The sequence below is a fragment of the Suricata suricatta genome, chromosome 10 (assembly GCF_006229205.1).
Source record: "Suricata suricatta isolate VVHF042 chromosome 10, meerkat_22Aug2017_6uvM2_HiC, whole genome shotgun sequence".
Classification (NCBI taxonomy): domain Eukaryota; kingdom Metazoa; phylum Chordata; class Mammalia; order Carnivora; family Herpestidae; genus Suricata; species Suricata suricatta.
The window spans coordinates 41243601-41263585 of NC_043709.1; the positions used below are offsets into that span (position 1 = coordinate 41243601).

Sequence of the window (19985 nt, forward strand, 5' to 3'; positions counted from 1 at the left end):
AGCATATTGGAAAGGTCAACCTTGTATTGTGAAAAGAAAGGTTTAGGAACATTGTTTATGATACTACTGGCCATAAGAGAGAGAATAGTTGGATATAATAGTTAAGTTTTTGTAAGAATAATGTATTTTCAGGGTAGTTTGATGGTTGTATTTGCTTAACATTTTTTATAGGTAAAATTGATTAATTTATAAGTAGGTATGGCATATCTGCTATCCATGTGGAAACTATCTTTTTAAAAAATTTTTTTAATGCTTTTTCATTTTTGAGAGACAGAGCGTGAGTGGGGGTGGGGCAGAGAGAGAGAAGGAGACACAAAATCTGAAGCAGGCTCCAGGCTCTGAGTGACAGCACAGAGCCTGACACGGGGCTTGAACTTACAAACTGTGAGATCATGACCTAAGCCGAAGTTGGATGCTCACCCGACTGAGCCACACAGGTGCCCCTGCCATGTAAGAACTATCTTGAACTAACTACATCACATGATGTTTGGTGGAAAGAGTAACAAAAGTTATGGGATTATTTGGTCTCTTTTATGTTAAGATACATTTCCAAGATCCAAACAGATGTATGCAAATATAATAATCTATTGTCTATAATCATAGGCAGGATAATTTTACAGCCCTGTAGCATCAGGCCATATATTTGTAAGTTTTACCATGTGATACCATGTGATATTTAGATCACTGTAATAATGTTGGGAAAATAGATTGAAGATTTCTATGAGCTCAAGCTTTATTTGCTGCAACAAAATGGTTTAAAATATTTTTAAAGTAAAGCTTTGATTTCCTTAAATGTAAGTTCAGATGAGGGCATTTGTTTATTTTTGGTTAAGAGAGGAACAAATATTTCTTGCAAAGCTTCCCTTATGTTTGGTAGACACTTTTATAGTATGAACAAAGAATTTCAGAGAAGCCAGAATATCCCTATTTTCTCCTGGAAAAAAAATCTGTTTTGCTTTGATTTTTAAAATCTACATGTAGATGTATATAATTATTATTTCATATGTTCTTGATAGTCTTGAAAAAAGACCCTGTTTTCTATAGACAATAATTTTGCATTTAAAAGTTTCAAGCAATGTATTTGATATGTTTTTAGATGTATACCATTATGAAAATAAAAACTGCTATATAAATGGTCTATTAATAAACCCTTTTACATTACTTAAATTAACACTGGAATTATAATCTTTGGAAATAGAAAGCTCCCTGATATCAGAAATGTAAGCCTCTCGATAAAGCAGGAAACAACATGTAAATTGGTTCTTTTTACTGATGAATAAAAAGCTAACGTTAGACATATTTAGGATCTAGGAAAGTAACTAAAGGCCATAACCATCAATTAGTCAAACTGATATATCAGTCATCAGACAATCAATTAAAAAGTAAGATAAAAGTTCCCCTCGGCTTGTCTAATGGCAGATTTCCTTTGTTGAGTTTTCCTTCCATTTAGTGTAAAAAGCTGATGAATCCTTGTGTGTCAAATTATTTCTCAAAATTTAAACTTGTATTTTAAATAATGAAACAACTTTAAATAAAGCATTAAAATCATTAACGTTCAATTTTATAGAAAATTACGTCAGCAAATACAGCAGACAAATATTTTTGCTCTTACAGAATATATATCATAGTGGAAGGACTTAGCAAGAAAAAAAAATCAGTGAATGAATGAATGAATCAACCAATCTACCTTGGCAGATGGTGATAAATGCTCTGGATGGAGGGGAACTGGGAGGACCGGGGTTCAAGGTAGGGATCACAATTTGTACAGGATCCCCAGGGAAGATCCTCCCCATAGGTAGCATTTCAGCACACAGATGATGCACAAGGATGACACACAAGCCACTCAGAATAAACTCTGAATGTCACGGAGTAGGAGGGAGCATAGACTGTTCAAGGAATATCAAGGAGGATGAGGAGCCTGAGTGGCTCAGTTGGTTAAGCCTCTGACTCTTGATTTCGGCTTAGATCATGATCTTACAGTTGGTGGGATCGAGCTCCGTGTCAGGTTCTGTGCTCATAGCACAAAGCTTGCTTGTGTTTCTCTCTCTCTCTCTCTCCCTCTCTCTCTCTCTCTCTCTTTGTGTGTGTGTGTGTGTGTGTGTGTGTGTGTGTGTCTCCTCTATGCCTCTTCCCAGGCTGGCTCTCTCTTTCAAAATAAGTAAATAAACATTAAAAAAAAAAAAAGAAATATCAAGGTGGATGGTATGGTCGGAAAAGGAAGGGAGTGATGGGTAGAGAGTTAAGGAGGGCTGGGAGGCAGATCTTTGAGATCTTGTAGACCACATAAGAACTTTGCCTTTTACTCTGAGGCAGAAAGAAAAGACCACAAGAAAGTCTGGTCTGGGGAGATTATATTTGACATACCAAGTGGAAATGTCACCGTTTCCCTTTTGTAAAAGGATAAAAATAAGCTGACACAAAACAAATAAAAATCTTTTGAAAGTTTCTTTCAACCTAAACCTAGTGCAGACCTTTGCTTATACTTGAACATAATCTGTTAATTTAATCTGCTTAATCTACTTTATATAATGCTAAACATCTTTTTGGTGCCTGTTAAAATAAATCACTATGCAGGAAAAACAAATATGTTAGCAGGTAAATGAATAAATTGTTAGCAGGTATCCTCATAAATTGATTCCCTATTAGCTAATACTTATACAAGATTCATTATTCATTTGTTGAATAAATATTTATTGAGTGTTCACTCTGTGTGGTCCGGTTCAGGCATCAGGGCACTGCAATAGAAAAGACAGACAAGGTTCCCGCCCTAACAGAACTTCTAGCAGAAGAGACAGACAACAACTCATAAACAAATGTATTCGTGTAACAATCAAAGGTCATGAAGACAGAGTTAAGTATGAATATGGAGTGTGATCTTTCAAGAAAGAGCTAAAGTATGAACCAACCCTGCAGGAAAACCTCTTGAAATCTATTACGTTTTTGCAAGTTGCTATCCTACTGGGGCATTTTTGTGGTTGTTGTTAAGGGAATAAAAGTACATTTTATATGCAGAGAAAAAAGTTTAGTGTTTATCTTTAGGATCCCAGAGAATCCTTTACCTTAAAAGATAAACCTCATCTCTTAGAACTTCTGAATTTCATTTTCTGAAAGAGTGGACATGGCCATTTTTATTAACTTTACAAAGATTCAAATGGACAATAATAGTTATGATAGTTTCTACCTTTTTTCTAATGCTTATTGTATATCAGATGCTTTTATAGGTGTTGGGCATTTATTTAATCTGTGTGTGTGTGTGTGAAGTAGTTACTATTATTAATCCCCATTACCAGGAGTAGCCGAGGCACAGAGAGATTATCTAGCTACAAGGAGGAAGAACTGGATTCAAACAGGCAATCTGATCGTCAGAGACTGTACTGTTAACCACCACACAAATAACTGTTGACATGTTGAGAGGTTATTTAATACTCTGTTTTGTTAAAAGCAAATATGCTAAGTATGTGAGCTGAGTATAAACTCTCCTGAGTTAATTTATTGCTTTCACTTTTAGTGTATACAAGGTGAAGAAGCCTTCACTGATGGTCTTACAACTCTGGATAGGAAAGCCCTCCTACAGGAGGGTTATGCAGACATCCCTTACAATGCACAACGGAGTATGAGAAAATCTGACGCTGTAAGTTATCGGAATTTTTACTTGTTAATGCATTAAGTTGATTTACCTTCTAAGATTTTCCAGGCTTAAGCCTGGAAGAAGTAATTGCAACAGTTGAATTTGGACTGCTGTGGATGTTCACTAATGTGTAAATTGAGTCCTCAATTTTACAAGGGGTTGCTTCTTGGTATATTTACTGTGGAAAAATAGTCTTGAATCTTTGAGAGTTTGCAAAAAATTAGTTTATACTATTAAAAATGTTAATTGGCTGCTGTTTTTGTCAGTGGGTTTATTTAGCATCACCCCTGCCTCAAAGTAAAGTCAGTTTTTTGAAAGTGACAAGCAAATAAGACTAGAGAAATTCTAGCAAGTTAAGGAAAAGTGCAGGAATAAAGTATTTTTTTTAAGGAAAAAGGAAGCAAAACTCTAGATTCTCAATATTAACTCTAGTATATGTGCTGCCTAAGTGAACACTCAATTTTAACTCTAAATTGTATCTTCTATAAAATCCATTGGATGATTATCACTTAGGCCAGATCTGGTACAAATAGATGATTACATTTCTATAGTGTCCTGGGGTAATCAGACCAAGCTGCTTGAAGTTGGAGTCCACACGCCACCCCAGACACCCTGAGGTGATTAATATCTTAGACATATAAGTAATGAATTGATGAAGTACCAGTGTGTGGTAGTTCCAATATTGGGAAAACTCTGAGTAACCTAAATAGTAATAAAACATTACAGTGTTAGCCAGTTACACTTCCACAAAAGGAAGTGAATATATATTTTATTTGGATTACAATCAACCAGAATTAATATGTTCTGAATTGACAACAATGTGTAATCAGTCTCTAGACTATGTACTGATTTTCTGTGGATGTCCAAGTTACTACTTTGTTGGAGTTCTTTTACTAAAACAACATAAACATTATTTTATATGCCTTTAATTATTGAGATAGTTATGATTAATAGAATAAGAATCTTATCAGGATTATCCTAAAATTAAAAAAGCTGCTTTATAAGGCAAAATAGTATCCCAAATAAGGCTTACTTTGATGTGTTCCTGAATGGATGTTACCGACACGACACTTACAGCCTATTGAGTGTTGTTCTTGGTTTCATCCAAAACCACCTGGATGTTAGTGGATTTCTTTGACTCATCATCACTTTAATTCACTAAATTCAGGATCAAGTACATTTTACTTTATTGTGGTAGTACGCATTTACCTGTTTTTTTCTTCCCCAAGGAAATGTTTGTGTGAGTAAACTTTGAATGCCTTTGAAATTAGAACTGATTTATTTTTAAAATCCAGGTGGAAACCTGTAAATTTGTAATGGCTTAATGGAACAACAGAAGCAGTGAACCTATGTATGGTTTTTATATCCATCTCTTTTAGTTTCTCATCATTTTTCAACAGTATCAGATCCTTTGAATCAGTGTGGCTTCTGCTTCTGATCTGCTTTTTGTTTACACAGTCCTCTAAATCAGTGTGCCTGAGGGTGATTCTAACCTTTCCTACAATAAGCCAGCATAAATGGCAACACTCAAGGTGGGATTTCTGCGTGGGCTTCTTATTCATTAATCTCACCTCTTTTGCTTGCTTCTGGGTTTTATACCTCTGTCTGGCTGACCTTTTCTGTATACAACTTCATGTTTTAGTCAGTGTTCACTTTCTTCCCCTTTAGACATAAAAGATGCTTTGCTGTACCTGTAAGTTACCACGAGCTTTCTAACTTTTTAATTGCTGTTTGACATTGATTACTAAACGAAAGTCATTATAAATTGACATGAGCTTAGATGATAACAGATGCAGTTATGTTCAGTGACATTAACTTTATATGGGGCGTATTTGGATATGTAAACTGAATCTTAAGTTCTACTAAACCAAAAAAAAAAAGATGAAATTTAAGAATAAACTAATATTTAAATAGTTGTGCCCGATTTTCCAGGTTTCTTAGTAGCTTCTATGATATGCCTTTAGTCATTCTTATTTGAGTTTTGTGTTGGTTTCAAATGGAGCACTCTCTCTAAGGTTATGAAGCCTCTATCATTAGCAATGTTATTATACTTGATTCCATTTCCTAGAGTGATCAAGGGAGATGACAGTAATTTACAGCATAGAAATAGAATAAGCTTTATTTTGACTCCTTAATTTTGTAACTTATTTTATCTACTCTTCACAAGAAACATTTCAGTGAGTGTAGTTACATTATAATCTAATTGGAATGGAATGATTACTAATCTTTCAACTTGATATAACCTAAAATATAGTAAAAATATTTGCAAATGACTTGGAAAAGTGAAAAATAGTGTGAAGATAGTTTAATCAAACCAGTAATTGAGTAATGGATTATATGCACAGAAAATATTATTATCCTTTTAATGATGGGAGGCTTTTTAAAAATATCTATTTTTAGATTTTTGATATAGTGTTGAATGATTCCAATTTAGTTTTAGCTTCACCTACTACATACAGTTTTAGAACAAACTCTTTTTGTGTCTAGGTTGGCATGCTTCTTGGAGCAGGTTAAAGAGCATCCATCAAGGAGAGAGATATGATCTCCTCCTCCTTTATTCTAGCTGCTGTGAAATTCAGAGGCTGTGTATGGAAATCTCTGATGATTTCTACCAAAAGTTAAATGCATTACTTTTTAGGAAATAAGTGGTATTTTTAGATTAAATAATTGAGATTCTTTTTTTTTTATTAGTGATAGATATAGTAATCTGTATTTAAGAAGGAAGTTGGAAATTTAATGTATATTTTGGAATCTTGTCTTAACCGTAGTATTGCTCTATTTTATGGACAATGAAATTTCAAACCATTTTTTCTTCCCAGGAAATGGTGGCTGCAGAGAAGAAGAAACAGACTGTTGCAGAGCAAGTGATGATAGACCACTTATCTAGGTGAGGGTTAGTAATGAATAATAGAAATCCATTCAAAAAGTTTTCATTAATTTTTTTTATCCATAGTCAATCAACAGGTGGCTAACTCAGAAGTGCTCAAACTTTCTCTGTTCATTGCACTCATAGTATTTTAGTGATTTTTTTTCATAGCATTACTAGGCCAGTAGAAATACCCAACAGTTCTATTTTTAAGTATTTTTGCCTAAATAATGTAAGTATTTACTTCATCACAACCTAATGGCCGCTTGAAAAAATAATACACATAAATTGAAAGAAGAAGTATTTTTATTTCATTCTTACATAGCTGCAATTAATTGTTCGTATTTTTTGGGGCTCTGTGCAATCCCTCAAACCTTAGAAATGGGTAGGATGCTGTCACCTTTACTTTTGATTGCACATGGCACTTGTTATTTATCACAGCAACTGTAGAAAACCCTGCTTTGCAATGTTTTGACATCATTGTAGCATAATCTCTTGTTGAGGCTGTGAATTACCTCAAGCTATTGGTTCAGGTAATATCCAACAAATATCATGTATCACTGTTTCCTTTAAAAATTAAAAAAATCCCACATACTCCCTGTGAATTCCCTGCCGCACCTTAGAGTGACTTGGTGCACAGTTTGGGAACTGTGGGACTATTAAAAATTTTAAACTTAATCTCCAGTTTTATAGCTCTTAGAAAACTGTGTAAAGCTTAAATACTTGCTGTGCCAAATTGCATGGTAATATGTAAACGTGGCAGGATTTCAGAAAAGGCTGGAACAGTCTAGGAAGTCTTCAAGGAAGAAGTAATATTTATATTTAGCTTTTTAAAAAACTTTTTTTATGTTTATTTATTTTGGGGAGAGAAAAAAAGAGACAGAAAGACAGACAAACATCCAAAGCAGGCTCCAGGCTCTGAGCTTTCAGCACAGAGCCTAATGAAGGGCTTGAACTCAAAAACCATAAGATCATGACCTGAGCTGAAGTCAGATGCTTAACTGACTGAGCCACCCAGGTGCTCCATTTTATTTTATTTAAAAAATTTTTTATGTTGATATATTTTTGAGAGAGAGAGGGAGAGAGAACACTTATGGTTAGCTTTGAAAAAATTATTGCTTAGGTGACAGGTATTTTTACATGCATGTCTTTCAGAAACTTTTTTTGAAATCATTAATTATGGTTACAGTTTTCAATGCACCTCCTTCATTTACTTCTTGAACTCACTTTGTTGATGTTTTCACCCCCACCGTGCGACCACATCTCCTCATAAGATGACGAGTGGCATCCATGTAGCTCCACTAATGGTGACCTCTCAGTTCTCATTTGTCTGACCCATTAGCAATGTTTTTCTCCACAGAAAACTTTCTCCTTTATGAAATACTTTTCTCTTTTCCATTTGGCTTCCTACACACAACACTGGGCTGGTTTTCCTCCTCCCTTCTGTTCCTTCTCAATCTCTTCCCCTAGTTCCTTTTCATCGCCCCTGCCTTATTTTTTAATCTTTTTTTTTAAACATTTATTTATTTTTGAGAGACAGAGCATGAACAGGGGAGGGGTAGAGAAAGAAAGAGACACAGAATCTGAAGCAGTCTCCAGGTTCTGAGCTAGCGGTCAACACAGAGCCTGATGCAGGGCTTGAACCCACAAACCATGAGATCATGATGAGCTGAAGTCGGACACTCAACCGACGGAGCCACCCAGGTGCCCCACCCCTGCCTTTATATGTGGGAGTACACTGTGCATCATTCTTGGACTTTTTCTACATGTAGTTCCCAAGTGATCTCATTCCATGTCACGCCTTGAAAAGCCATTTATACCTGGATGTGTCCCTAATTTAAGGTGCCAGGTAGCACATTTGCCAATCTGGGTTCCTGGAAGTTCTTTCCCTTCCCTTTTCCCACGACCAAATCCTCTTTAATTTTCCTCCAAGGCAGTTCCATTCTTCAGGTTATTTAGACCTAAAATCTTGCTGATGCTTCTGATGCCTCTCTCTCTCTCAAATCCTTTATTCAGTTTGTCAGCAATCACTCTCACTTCGACCATCACAATAAATTTACTCTTCTTCTGCCATTATCCCTGCTCACCCTGTCATCTTCTTTCTCCTGGATTATTTTAGTCACTTTCTAACTGGACTCATTGTGTCTCCAATTGCCCCTTGTTGGTCTATTCTTAACCCAGGAGCCAGAGTAAGTCTGTTAAAAAACAAGCCATATCAAACCCTCCAGTAATTTTTCATGTCAGAGTAAAATCTATGTATTGGTTATATATCACCAAAAAAACTAATAATGTTTATTTATTTCTTTATTTGAGAGCGTGAGCAAGTGATGGGGGAAAGGCAGAGAGAGGAGACAGAGGATCCAAAGGGTTCTCTGCCTGACAGCAGAGAGCCTGATGCAGAGCTTGAACTCATGAACTGTGAGATCATGACCTAAGCTGAAGTCAGACGTTTAACCAACTAAGCCACCCAGGTGTCCCCTGGGACAATAATTAATCAGAAGTCATGTATCTTTAGATCAACTGTCCAAGCGAGGCTTGGCCAAGTGGTTCTTAACTTTTTACGTAATTTGGCCAGTTATATATGAAAAGAAGCATTGGTCTCAGTTCGGAGCTTAGGCCTTAAGAAGCCTTATGTGTTTCCACAGGGCCCTTTTGTGCTTTCACTATATTTGTGAGAACACAGCTTGTCCAATTCCCTGGTCTTAAAAAGAACATGACTGCAAATGTAGCTGGGCTACTTAGCCAGGATTATGTTGGACAAGGAGATCCACAGCCAACCCACACTTAACATGAGTTAGTTTAATTGAGATCAGCAGAGCCATCCATCTCTGCATAATTGGCCAAAGCAAGTCAATGGCTAAGCTCAAAGCTAAAGGGGGAGAAAGGACAGTACAACTATAAGGAGAACATGGCCAGGATATGGATCAGGCGTACTAAAAAATTGTCAGTTATAATATAATTTACCTGAGCCCTACGTGGTCTGCCCACCAGGAGACCCTTGGACCACTTTTCCTGCTTCTCTCCCTCTTGTCTATTCTGTGCCAGCCAGTCAGCTTCCTCCCTATTCTGAAACATACCGTAGGTTCACTCCTGTCTTAGGGACCTTGCATTTATCTTTCCTTCTGCTTGGAATGTGTTTCCTCCAGAAATCCATCTGATTGCTTACTTACTTTGCTTCACGTCTTTATTCAGAAGTCACCAACACAATGTCTATTTGTTAAAAGAATAATAAGAGAGAGATGTGGGGGCACCTGAGTGGTTCAGTAGGTTAAGCATCTTTTTTTTTTTTATGTTTATATTATTTGTTTCTGAGAGAGCATGAACTGGAGTGGGACGGTCGGGGCGGGGGATCTGACATGGGCTCCATGCTGCCAGCAGAAAGCTCAGGCAGGGCTCGAACTCACAAGCCACGAGACCATGACCTGAGCCAACTGACTGGGCCACCCAGGCACCCCAAGCATCTGACTCTTGATTTCAGCTCATGTCATGATCTCACAGTTCGTAGGCTCAAGGCCCAAGCTGGGCTCTGTGCTGGCAGCACAGAGCCTGCCTGAGAGTCTCTCTCTCTCTCTCTGTCCCTCTTCCTGCTTGTGCATACTCCTCTCTCTCTCTCTCTCTCTCTCAAAATAAAATTATTAAAAAATAAAAGAGGGACATGAAGCTTAGAGTTTTCTCAAAATTTTCAGTGTAATTTTAGATAATATTTATAGGAAAAGAGGTTGAAAGTCGTGTTCACATTTTTATGGCTAGCATTTTTTAATTATTAAATTGGTTCATTCATTACCTGGCAAATATATAATTCTGACAGCAGTGGAAGTTTGCATTTGTAGTTGAGCTTTTCCAGCCACTTACACATATGTGAATGCTAGAGTCATGTATTATCACACTGAATTGTCGGACTTTGTATTTTCCTGTATAGGGCTGTGATCAGTGATCCAGAACAAAACTTAACCTCTGAGAGACAAGAAAGTGTTTGTATCGTTCCAGATTCAAAGATAGCACCTCTTCGATTTAGGAAAAGAACACTACATGAAACTAAGTAAGAATTCACTTATATCAAATGAGAATGTAGTATGTTACAAATGAATTTTTAAAGTGTATTTGTGTGTCTAACTGAAAAGACCTTTTTATTGGCTTATTTTTTCATTTTTTTATATAAAGGGAAGCGGAGTTTGGAATTCAGATCCCGGTTTTGCCACTTTAAGGTATCAGGGTATACTTTTCCCTCCAGGCTTTTTTTTTTCCTGTTTTTTATTTTTGAGAGACAGTGAGAGACAGCATGAGCAGGGGAGGGTCAGAGAGAGAGGGAGACACAGAATCTGAAGCAGGCTCCGGGATCTGAGCTAGCTGTCAGCACAGAGCCTGATGCGGGGCTCAAACCCACGAACCGTGAAATCATGACCTGAGCCAGACGCTTAACCAACTGAGCCACCCAGGCACCCCACCCTGCAGGCTTAGGACATAATGTATGTGACAATATAAAATATAGAGGCATTTATATGTGTTGAATTTCATTGATATAATGTATTCAAAGTTAGTATTGTTTAAAGTTTATTATTATTATTATTTTGGCTTTTACATTGTAGCTTATGAAATCTTCAGCCTTCCCCGGTTTTGGGGTGCAGCTCACTTAAATTTGTCAACAGCTTTACTGGCAGGTGATGGTTTGCCTCAGCATCAAGAGACACAAAATCCACCAGTTCCTGCAGCAGTGCTTTTGTATTTTCTGACTGCTGGCCATACCAAGAAGTGCTTCTTTCGAACTGTTATCTTTTTTCTCATTCTTATTTTCTGGAAGACTCTGTTTCCATGCCTTTAAATACTCTAAGGCATCATGTATTAATTTCCTATGGCTGCTGTGACAAATTACCACAGACCATCTTTTAAGGCAACACTAGTTTATCACAGTTCTGGAGGTCAGAAGTCTAAAAGCAAGGTGTTGACGGGGCTGCCTTCCTTCTGGAGGCTTCAGGGGAGAATCCATTTTCTTGTCTCTTTCAGCTTCTAGAGGCTGCCTCTATTCCTTGGCTAATGGTCTCTTCCTCTGTGTTCAAAGCCAGCAACAGCTGCTCATCTTTCTTGCATTTTGTCACTCTGACACTCATCTTCCAGTATCCCTCTGCTTTCCCTCATAAAGACACGCGTGATAGCATCGAATCCAGCTGGAAAATTTCAGATAATCTCCTCATCTCAAAATCTGGAATCACACTTGAAAGTCCCTTTTATCAAATCATGTAATTACAACATACTTACCTATTCTGAGGTGCAGGGTATGAACAACTCTGGAGGGTCATTATTCAGCTAACACATCTACACTTCCCTTTTTGTTTTTAAAGTTTATTAATTTATTTTGAGAAGGGATTGAGGGGCACAGAGAGAGAGAGAGAGAGGGAGAGAATTTCAAGCAGGCTCCACACTGTGGACACAGAGCCTGACTTGAGGCTTGAACGCACAAACTGTGAGATCATAAACTGAGCTGATATTGAGTTAGATGCTTAACCAACAGAGCCACCCAGACACCCCTAAATGCTTCTTTTTAAGAAATTTTTTTTAACATTTATTTATTTTTGAGAGAGAGAGACACACAGTGTTAGTGGGTGAGGGTCAGAGAGAGAGACACACACAGAATCCGAAGCTGGCTCCAGGCTCTGAGCTGTCAGCACAGAGCTCGACACAGGCCTCAAACCCACAGACCGAGAGATCATGACCTGAGCTGAAGTTGGACACTTAACCAACTGAGCCACCCAGGAGCTCCTAAATGTTTCTTTTTTAAAATAAACTTTTATTGAAATAAAGCATATGTCCACAAAGTGTACACAGTTTAAGTGTACAACATAGGAATTTCCACGAACTGAATAATACTCAGGCCCCAAGTTCCTACATTAAGGAATAGAACATTTCGAGCATCCCAGAAACTCCCCTTGTGCTGATGTGCTGACTCTCTGTTTTTATCCACTTCCTCTGCCATAACCGGCTAACCTCTCTGTCCTGATATTGTAGATAGTAACTGCCCTGTTGTAAACGTACTGAAATCACAGAATTTAGACACTATGTATCTGGCTTCTCTTACTCAACATGTTTATGAGTTTATACATGTTGTTAATTATAGTTGTCTTTGTTCTCACTGTACAGTATTTCATTGTATATAAATATGGCACAATTTATTTATTCAGGATGTAGATGGACATTTGGCTGTTTCACTGTGGTGCTTCCATGAACTTTGGTGCATGCCTTTTGGTGAACATATGTACTCATTTCTGCTCAGTACCTACTTAGAAGCGGAATTGCTGGACCATTTAGTATGCATATGTTCAGCTTTAAAAACTGCCGCCAAATAGTTTTTCAGAGCGGAGGCTGCAATTAGCACTCTCACCCGTAGCGGCGAGAGGACGCTAGTTCACTACGGCTTTGCTGGTACTCAGCATTGTCAATGTTTTTCATCTTAGTTCTTCTTATGGGTGCGTATCAGTATCCTCTTATGTGAAATAGAGATCCTCTTACATGAAACTTTCCTTCGAGTCTGTGGGTTATCTTTTTCACGTTGATCTGTGGAACTTATTTATATATTCTTGTTACAAGTCCTTTTTCAGTTATTATTTGTTGGACAGACCTTTTCCTCCTCTGTGGACACCTTCTCATTTTCTTGATTGTGTTTTTTGCTGAATAGGAGTTCCTAATTTTGATGTAGACCAGTTCATCGATCTTTCCACTTACTGTTAGTGTACTATGCATCTTTAGGAAATCTCTGTCTATCACAAATGCATTGTCCCTCTGACTTGTAATGCCACTTGTATCTTAATATATCAAATTATTATAGATACATGGTTGGTATCTAGGCTTTTCCTTCAGTCTCATCTCCCTGTTGTATATTCCTGCACTGTTATCATCCTGTCTTAATTGGTATTGCTTTCTATTAGGGTAAATACCTATAGCTTGTTAACCTTCAATATTAGCTTGATATACTATGCCCTTTCCTCTTCAATATAAACTTTATTTTATTTATTTTTTAATGTTTATTTTTGGAGTAAGAGAGAGATATATATAGAGAGAACAAGTGGGTGAGAGATAGAGAGAGAGGGAGATACAAAATCTGACGCAGCCTTTAGTCTGAGCTGTCAGCACAGAGCCCAGACTCGGGGCTTGAACTCACAAACTGCAAGATCATGAACTGAGCCAGAAGTCGGATGCTTAACCAATTGAGCCACCCAGCCACCCCTCTTCAATATAAATTTTAGAATGAACCTATTACCGTGAAAAATACTATGGTGGTATTAGTTAGAATTACTAAATTTATGAATTTCATCCTCCCTCATTCATCCTTCCTGGAGAAGAAGAGGATTTTGCTTCACAGAGTTGAAGTGGGAATAGGCAGGTGGAAGACAGCCCTTCCTCTTCTCTTTTCCTTGGGAGCCGGCTGCCTGTGGAAGCTGCTCGAGGCATTACATTTTGCAGGGCCCCTACCCAGTGGGAATGAAGGCGTTAGTCCACCTCATTCTAGTGTTAAGGACTTAGCTTGTTGCCTGATTCCTACAGCATGGTTTCCAGTAGCTTTATTTCAATAATAAACTTGAGATTTTGATCTTCATCTGCCGGATTCTTATTTTCTATTGATTAAGAACTTGGGTAGAGGGAAGTGTTTGGTACTACTTACTGGATACCTAAAATCTAACATAGAACTTTCCATTTGTAATATAAATGTGTTATTTACCTCTTTATCTTTTTATGGACACTCTAGACTCCATGAAGCTACTACTTCAAACTATCACTGTTAAATTGAATTCTATTTCTCTTTGAGAAGCAATATAATATAATGGTTATGAGCAAGGTTAGGCTCTGTCATGAACTAAGTATATGATTCTGTAAAGTTTATTTGTAAGATGGAATAATAGTACTTACTTCATGGGGTTATTGCAAGCATTGAATGGACCAATGTGCATTTAAGTGATTTTAATAATGACTGATGTCTAGGAAGTTCTCAATAAATAGTGGCTGTTATTGCTGTTATTTTCTTGACATTTAGGAATTTTTCTTAGGCATGTAGTGAGCATTCAATACACACATTAATACTAATGGATTATATTGACTTGAGATGACCACTCTTCCATGGCTCCACTCTGTGTTCACAAAATCCTTTGGTCCATAAGCTTTTGTTGTCTATATCCTGTTTACCTTTCACAGAGACTTGGATTTTATAGAAGCATTACTTTGCAAGACCCCAATGAGCCATATACTTACTTACTGTTTACATTATTGCAGTTTCATTATACCTGCAGCTTTATTGGAGTGTCATAAAATTATTTAAGAAGGACAGGAAAGACACATCACCAAATCTTCAGATTTCTTAATATAAAGGAGATTACTGGTAGTAAGGTGCCAACGTGTGGACATTTGGGTTTTATTTCATATTATTCTACAAAACTTCGTGAGGTCATTTTGTGCTTCCTGAAGGCCATAGACTAAGTAAGCAGTCCGAGGTCTTGGAGCGAGACCTCTCCCAAGGCTGGAGCCGCCTCCAGCACTCTTTCCCACTCCTCTGTTATGTTGGTAACGAATGTTTTCAGCTGCCCATGACTGAAAACATGACCGATAGCGACTTAAACAAGTCAGGGTTTATTTTTCTTGCATAGCCCGTCGCCTGGCGGTAGCGGTTGGTTTCGGCGCGGTGGCTCGGTGTGTCACAGCTCTGGGCTCGCTTCCACAAGAGATTATTGGCCTTTCTGACGGGCTGCCCGATGGCTGCAGCGGCTCCTAGTAGCATACGCCTGCCACGTTCATGGGCGGGAGCCGTTCCTATGCCACTCTCTTACCAGGAAAAAAAGTCTTTCCTGGAAGTCATTGGCAGAACTTTGTCCCTTAGTTATGTCTAAAAAGCAAATTATATGGTTGGAGGGAGGCATAGGAGAACAGGGTTAGAAATGGCTGCAGGTAGGACCAGTTACAGATGTGCTGTTCCCTTGTGTCGCACTTTGATACTATACATTCAACACAGAAGTCATTCATGTGTTACACGCTGTCTCTCAGGGTTATTTCCTCTGATTAGGCCTCGGTGAGCACTCAAACAAAGGGGGCAGGGAGGTTTATAACTTCACCTTCATTCTGTGCCTTTTCAAAATATCAACATAACTCTTGTTTTGAACTTCATCATTTACGTTAAGTTTACGTAACTTTAAAATAATTATTGACCAGTGTATTTCTTAACAGGATAAAAACCCATTCTACATTAACTGAAAACATGCTTTCTCACAAGGTACAGTTTGATGGTAGGATCATATCAAGGTAATGGTGACTTATTAAACTTCTAATTCTATGTTTATAAAAATAATATTCTCTTCAAGTAGAAATAAGCATAATGAGATTAGATTTGTCATGTTTAAATGAAAAATGGGAATTTAGAATGAACATTTTAGGTAATATATATTAGTATGTTGCAAAAATTATAGGAATTAGGAATGTATAAATAAGACGTTTTAATTAGAAGTTACTTAAAAAGTGATTTTAGAATGTCTTTCAAAAAGAAACTTAGAAGTGGATTTTTTGAAGATATATACTAGAAGTAGAGGATAGTAGACCATTTAAAAATTAACCTTATTGTAAGCTGCTTTATTTGATTTTCTTTTACTGGCTTAAATTACTAGTAGATTATTGATAGATGCAGGGAAGTGAGAAGGAAGATGATTCTCAAATATGTTATCTCTGTTTTATAAACTTCCAATCATACGTAATGCTGATGTTCTTTGTGTATATTAAAGGTGAAGTGTGTTTTTAAAAATTGTCGTTTGTTTAGTGATTTTAAGCTTTTTTATTATTAATTTTTCAAAAATATTTATTTTTGAGAGAGAGACAGAGAGGGAGAGAGAGAGAGAGAGCATGAGCAAGGGAAGGAGGGCAGAGAGAGAAATATAGACACAGAATCCAAAACAGGCTCCAGGCTCTGTGTGTAGGGCTCGAACCTACAAACCTTGAGATCATGATCTGAGCCCAAGTTGGAAGCTTAAATGACTGAGCCACCCAGGTGGCCCTTAAGCTTTCTATTAATGACAAAGATGACAAGTGTCTATTCTTGAGTGGCTTCTTGCAAAGTCAACATTTTTTAAAGTCTTTCACTTTATCTTAAAAGTCTTTGTCAAAAAAGTAATCTACATTGTAATATGTCTGTATTCATCTCAGTGTAAGGTAAAGCTTTTTCTCCATCCAAATCTTACCTAACTTGACGCTTCAGCGAGCCAGGCCGTGTTTCGCCTGCAGCTGCCCTTGCGCGTTGCCACACATTCAAGAGAGTTATGCTCTTCTTTGACACCCACGATTCTGGTTTATTATTTAATTTGAAAATTGGCCTATTTGAAAATCTTTAATATCATTCTATTTTTCTAGAAATGGACGTGATGCTTGCAGAGAGCTGATTGGGTTCTTTTTTACTCATGACCAGTCCCTAACAATTTATGAATATCGGCAATTTGGGAAAAATAGGTACGCCATAAAACATTGTTACAACCCTCAAGATGATGACTTCTGAGAGACGCTGACTAACTTCATATTTTTGTCATTTAACTTCTAGAACAAATGTGCTTCCTTTTATTCAAAAAAACATTTATAGCCATCAGTGTGGACGAAGAAAAGGAAAACAATACCAACTTGGTGATTTTTATATTGTAAGTTAAGCGTGTGTGTATGCAAATGTTGTGGGATCCTGTGGGGAGTGGAGGAATAGGGTTTCTAGTTTTCAGTTTATTACCTCTATTCCTGACTGAGCAGGGGCGTTTGTGTGAGTGGCTAATGGCTGATCTTTCCCCAGGAGGTTCTGCCTCTCCGGTCCAGATCCCAGTGGCCTGAATGTAAGCATAGCATTTATTCCCTGTAACACTCTACTGTTCCCTGCACATCTGCAATATAAGTTTGGGAGAGCTTGTCTCTTGGTACTTTTAAAAGCCCTCAAGGATGTACCACTAGGTAAGTGGCTATTTTGATAGTACCAAGAGTAATGCTCCACATAATGTAGGCTTGTCTCCTGAAGATGCATGTTTTTCTCTGTGCAGAGGGATACTTGACCTCTGGGGCTGTGGTATATCTGGTAGTTAGCTTATCCTCCTTGTGAATCCCCCTCCTCACACAACTACTGACTTACGGTGTATAATGAGTGTTCCCTAGAATGGGCTGGTCTTAGGTAACATTACAATTTGTATAGTGCTCTTCAATTGTATTTTGTATTTATGTTTTTTTAAGTAAGCTCTATGCCCAGTGTGGGGCTTGAACTCATGACCCTGAGATCAAGAGGCTCATGCTCTAAGGACTGAGCCAGCCCGGCACCCCTAGTGCTCTTAAATTTTAAATTACTATGTTTATATTATCTCAAATGTAGCACTACCGACAGTGACCATCCATGTAACACATCTATACTCATAGGATAAGCACTGGAGATAGAACAGTGAATAAGTTAAGTCAGTTCCTGACTTTTATGGAGGGAAATCTGACATTGACCTAGAAAAGGAGTTAGCTGGGCTGGGATAAGTAGATAGGGGAGGATAGAGACAGGCTTCCAGGTGGAGGAGACGGCTCATGCAAAGAACAAAAGCATGAGAGAAGGTGGCTTATTTGGAGAACTGGAAGTGGTTAGTCTGGCTGAACTTTAGTTCGAGGTAAGAGTTGACAAGAGATTAATCAGAGCTTATTAAGAGGAGCCTTATATTGAAGAGTTATCTAAAATGTATTGGGGAGTCATTGAAAGATGAGAGGTGGAGGTGATGAGGGGGGCTGACATTATCTGGTTTGTGATTTAGAAAGATCTTTCTAGTTACAATATGGGGAATGGATTGAAGACTAGTAGAAAGAACCATATTGGATCAAATAATGTTAATTAAGGAGGTCAGAGCTGCCTAAATTAGGCAAGTGGCTATGGCCATGAAGCTAATTAGAAAAAAATTTAAAGCCTTCAAGGAGGCAGAATCAGTAAGATGTTGTGACTAGTTACATGAGGAGTTGGGGTGAGGAAAAACTTTACATCTTAAACTTGGAGTAAATAAATACACTAGACATATGTCAGTTTAGCCTGCCTCTTGAGATCTAGAGAACATCAGCTCCATTTCCCATTTCACAAGCTGCAGAAAGACCCATTCATGTTGAGTCCAGAATTAAAGTTATTTCTTGCTCTGAGCTGCTGATTCTAATGATAAAGTGTAGTTATGGTTTATTCCCACTATCCCTGTTCTGTATTATTGGAGCCAGATGTGAAACTTTGCTCCCTTTTATGATTTCCAAGAAACAAATGGGATGGAGAGGAGAACGAAGAAAGAGAAAAGAAAGAAGGGAGAGAGAGGAACATAAGGAAAGAAAAGTAGGAAAGAGAAGGGAAGGAATCCACACAAACCGTGTGTGTGTGTGTGTGTGTGTGTGTGTGTGTGTGTGATCCTTAGTGTGGCAGACATTTTGAAGGGCCTAATAGAGGGAGGTTTATATTGCATCAGTGTAAGCAACTTACAGTAGACATTCCCATTCATATATCCCTTAAATATTTCCCATGGTCTATGTCCTTGCCGTTTTCTGACTCCTTCCACCTCTTGCTCTTCCCACAGTCTTCCATTTCTGTATGCAAGAATATTGGGTTCATTTTTCTTTTTTTGCGAGGATGGGGGCAGGTCTTGTCTGCCTTCCAGGGGTTATTCTGAACCTTGCCTTTTCACTTCTGTATGCTTCATCAAGGTCTTTTCCCAGACACTCCCTAAGAGAAATTTTAGTGCCAGTTGTTAAGATAATACTCATCTAAACATGCACATGTGCCCACAGACACACATGCACAAAAGTGCATCTACATACGTTAACTCACAAGTATGCTTTGGATGCCCTGACTCAGAGCACATAGAAGTATGTGCACACGTATATGTATACATACATATGCTTATAGGATTACCCTGCTACACGTATCATGTAGTCTCTTTCATTGCTTAATATAATAATTTCAAGAGAATTTATATACATTTTAAGGAATAGAGAAACTACTATACAGATTTTTAAAGTAAATACTTCAGGAAAACGCAAAGAAATCTCTTCCCTTATTTTCAAGAGAGATCATTAAGCCCCTTATTTTATTTTGTGTTTGTCCATATTGACCACATTTATTTGAGCAACTTGGTAATTAAAATAATAACTTTCTCAATTTGGATTAGGGATTTTTGATAGGAATTTTTTCACCAAAACCTTGCTGCTCCAGTTAAGTTACAACTTTTACTTTTATGTGGTGTTTGTTCCAAAAGACCAGGTGAAGGAGGGGGATGGGTCCATCAGGATTCATTAATTTGCAGCACATCTTTTATGAATCAATCGTTCTATTTCTGAATTCAGGGATGTCATAACTAAATAACTGTCCTTTCCTCCTCTCACTCTTATAAAAAGTTGGAGTTCTTTTTTCACACTAGTTGTTAAGTCTGATTGTTCTAATTGAGAAATTGATTGGGAATTTATTTTCTTAATTTCCAATATTATTAGCTGAAACCTGTATGG

At 37.6% G+C, this 19985-nt stretch overlaps 1 protein-coding gene across 1 annotated transcript in view; it reads left to right on the forward strand.

Annotated features, from left to right (window-relative positions):
- The window catches only part of CAPS2 (calcyphosine 2), a 47299-nt gene that overhangs the window by 14498 nt on the left and 12816 nt on the right, over positions 1–19985 (forward strand). The window contains exons 6-11 of the mRNA XM_029954624.1: positions 3509–3631; positions 6448–6515; positions 10414–10533; positions 15696–15770; positions 16866–16961; positions 17050–17143. Of these exons, the coding sequence (XP_029810484.1) occupies positions 3509–3631; positions 6448–6515; positions 10414–10533; positions 15696–15770; positions 16866–16961; positions 17050–17143 (576 nt within the window). The remainder of the gene's footprint in view (positions 1–3508; positions 3632–6447; positions 6516–10413; positions 10534–15695; positions 15771–16865; positions 16962–17049; positions 17144–19985) is intronic.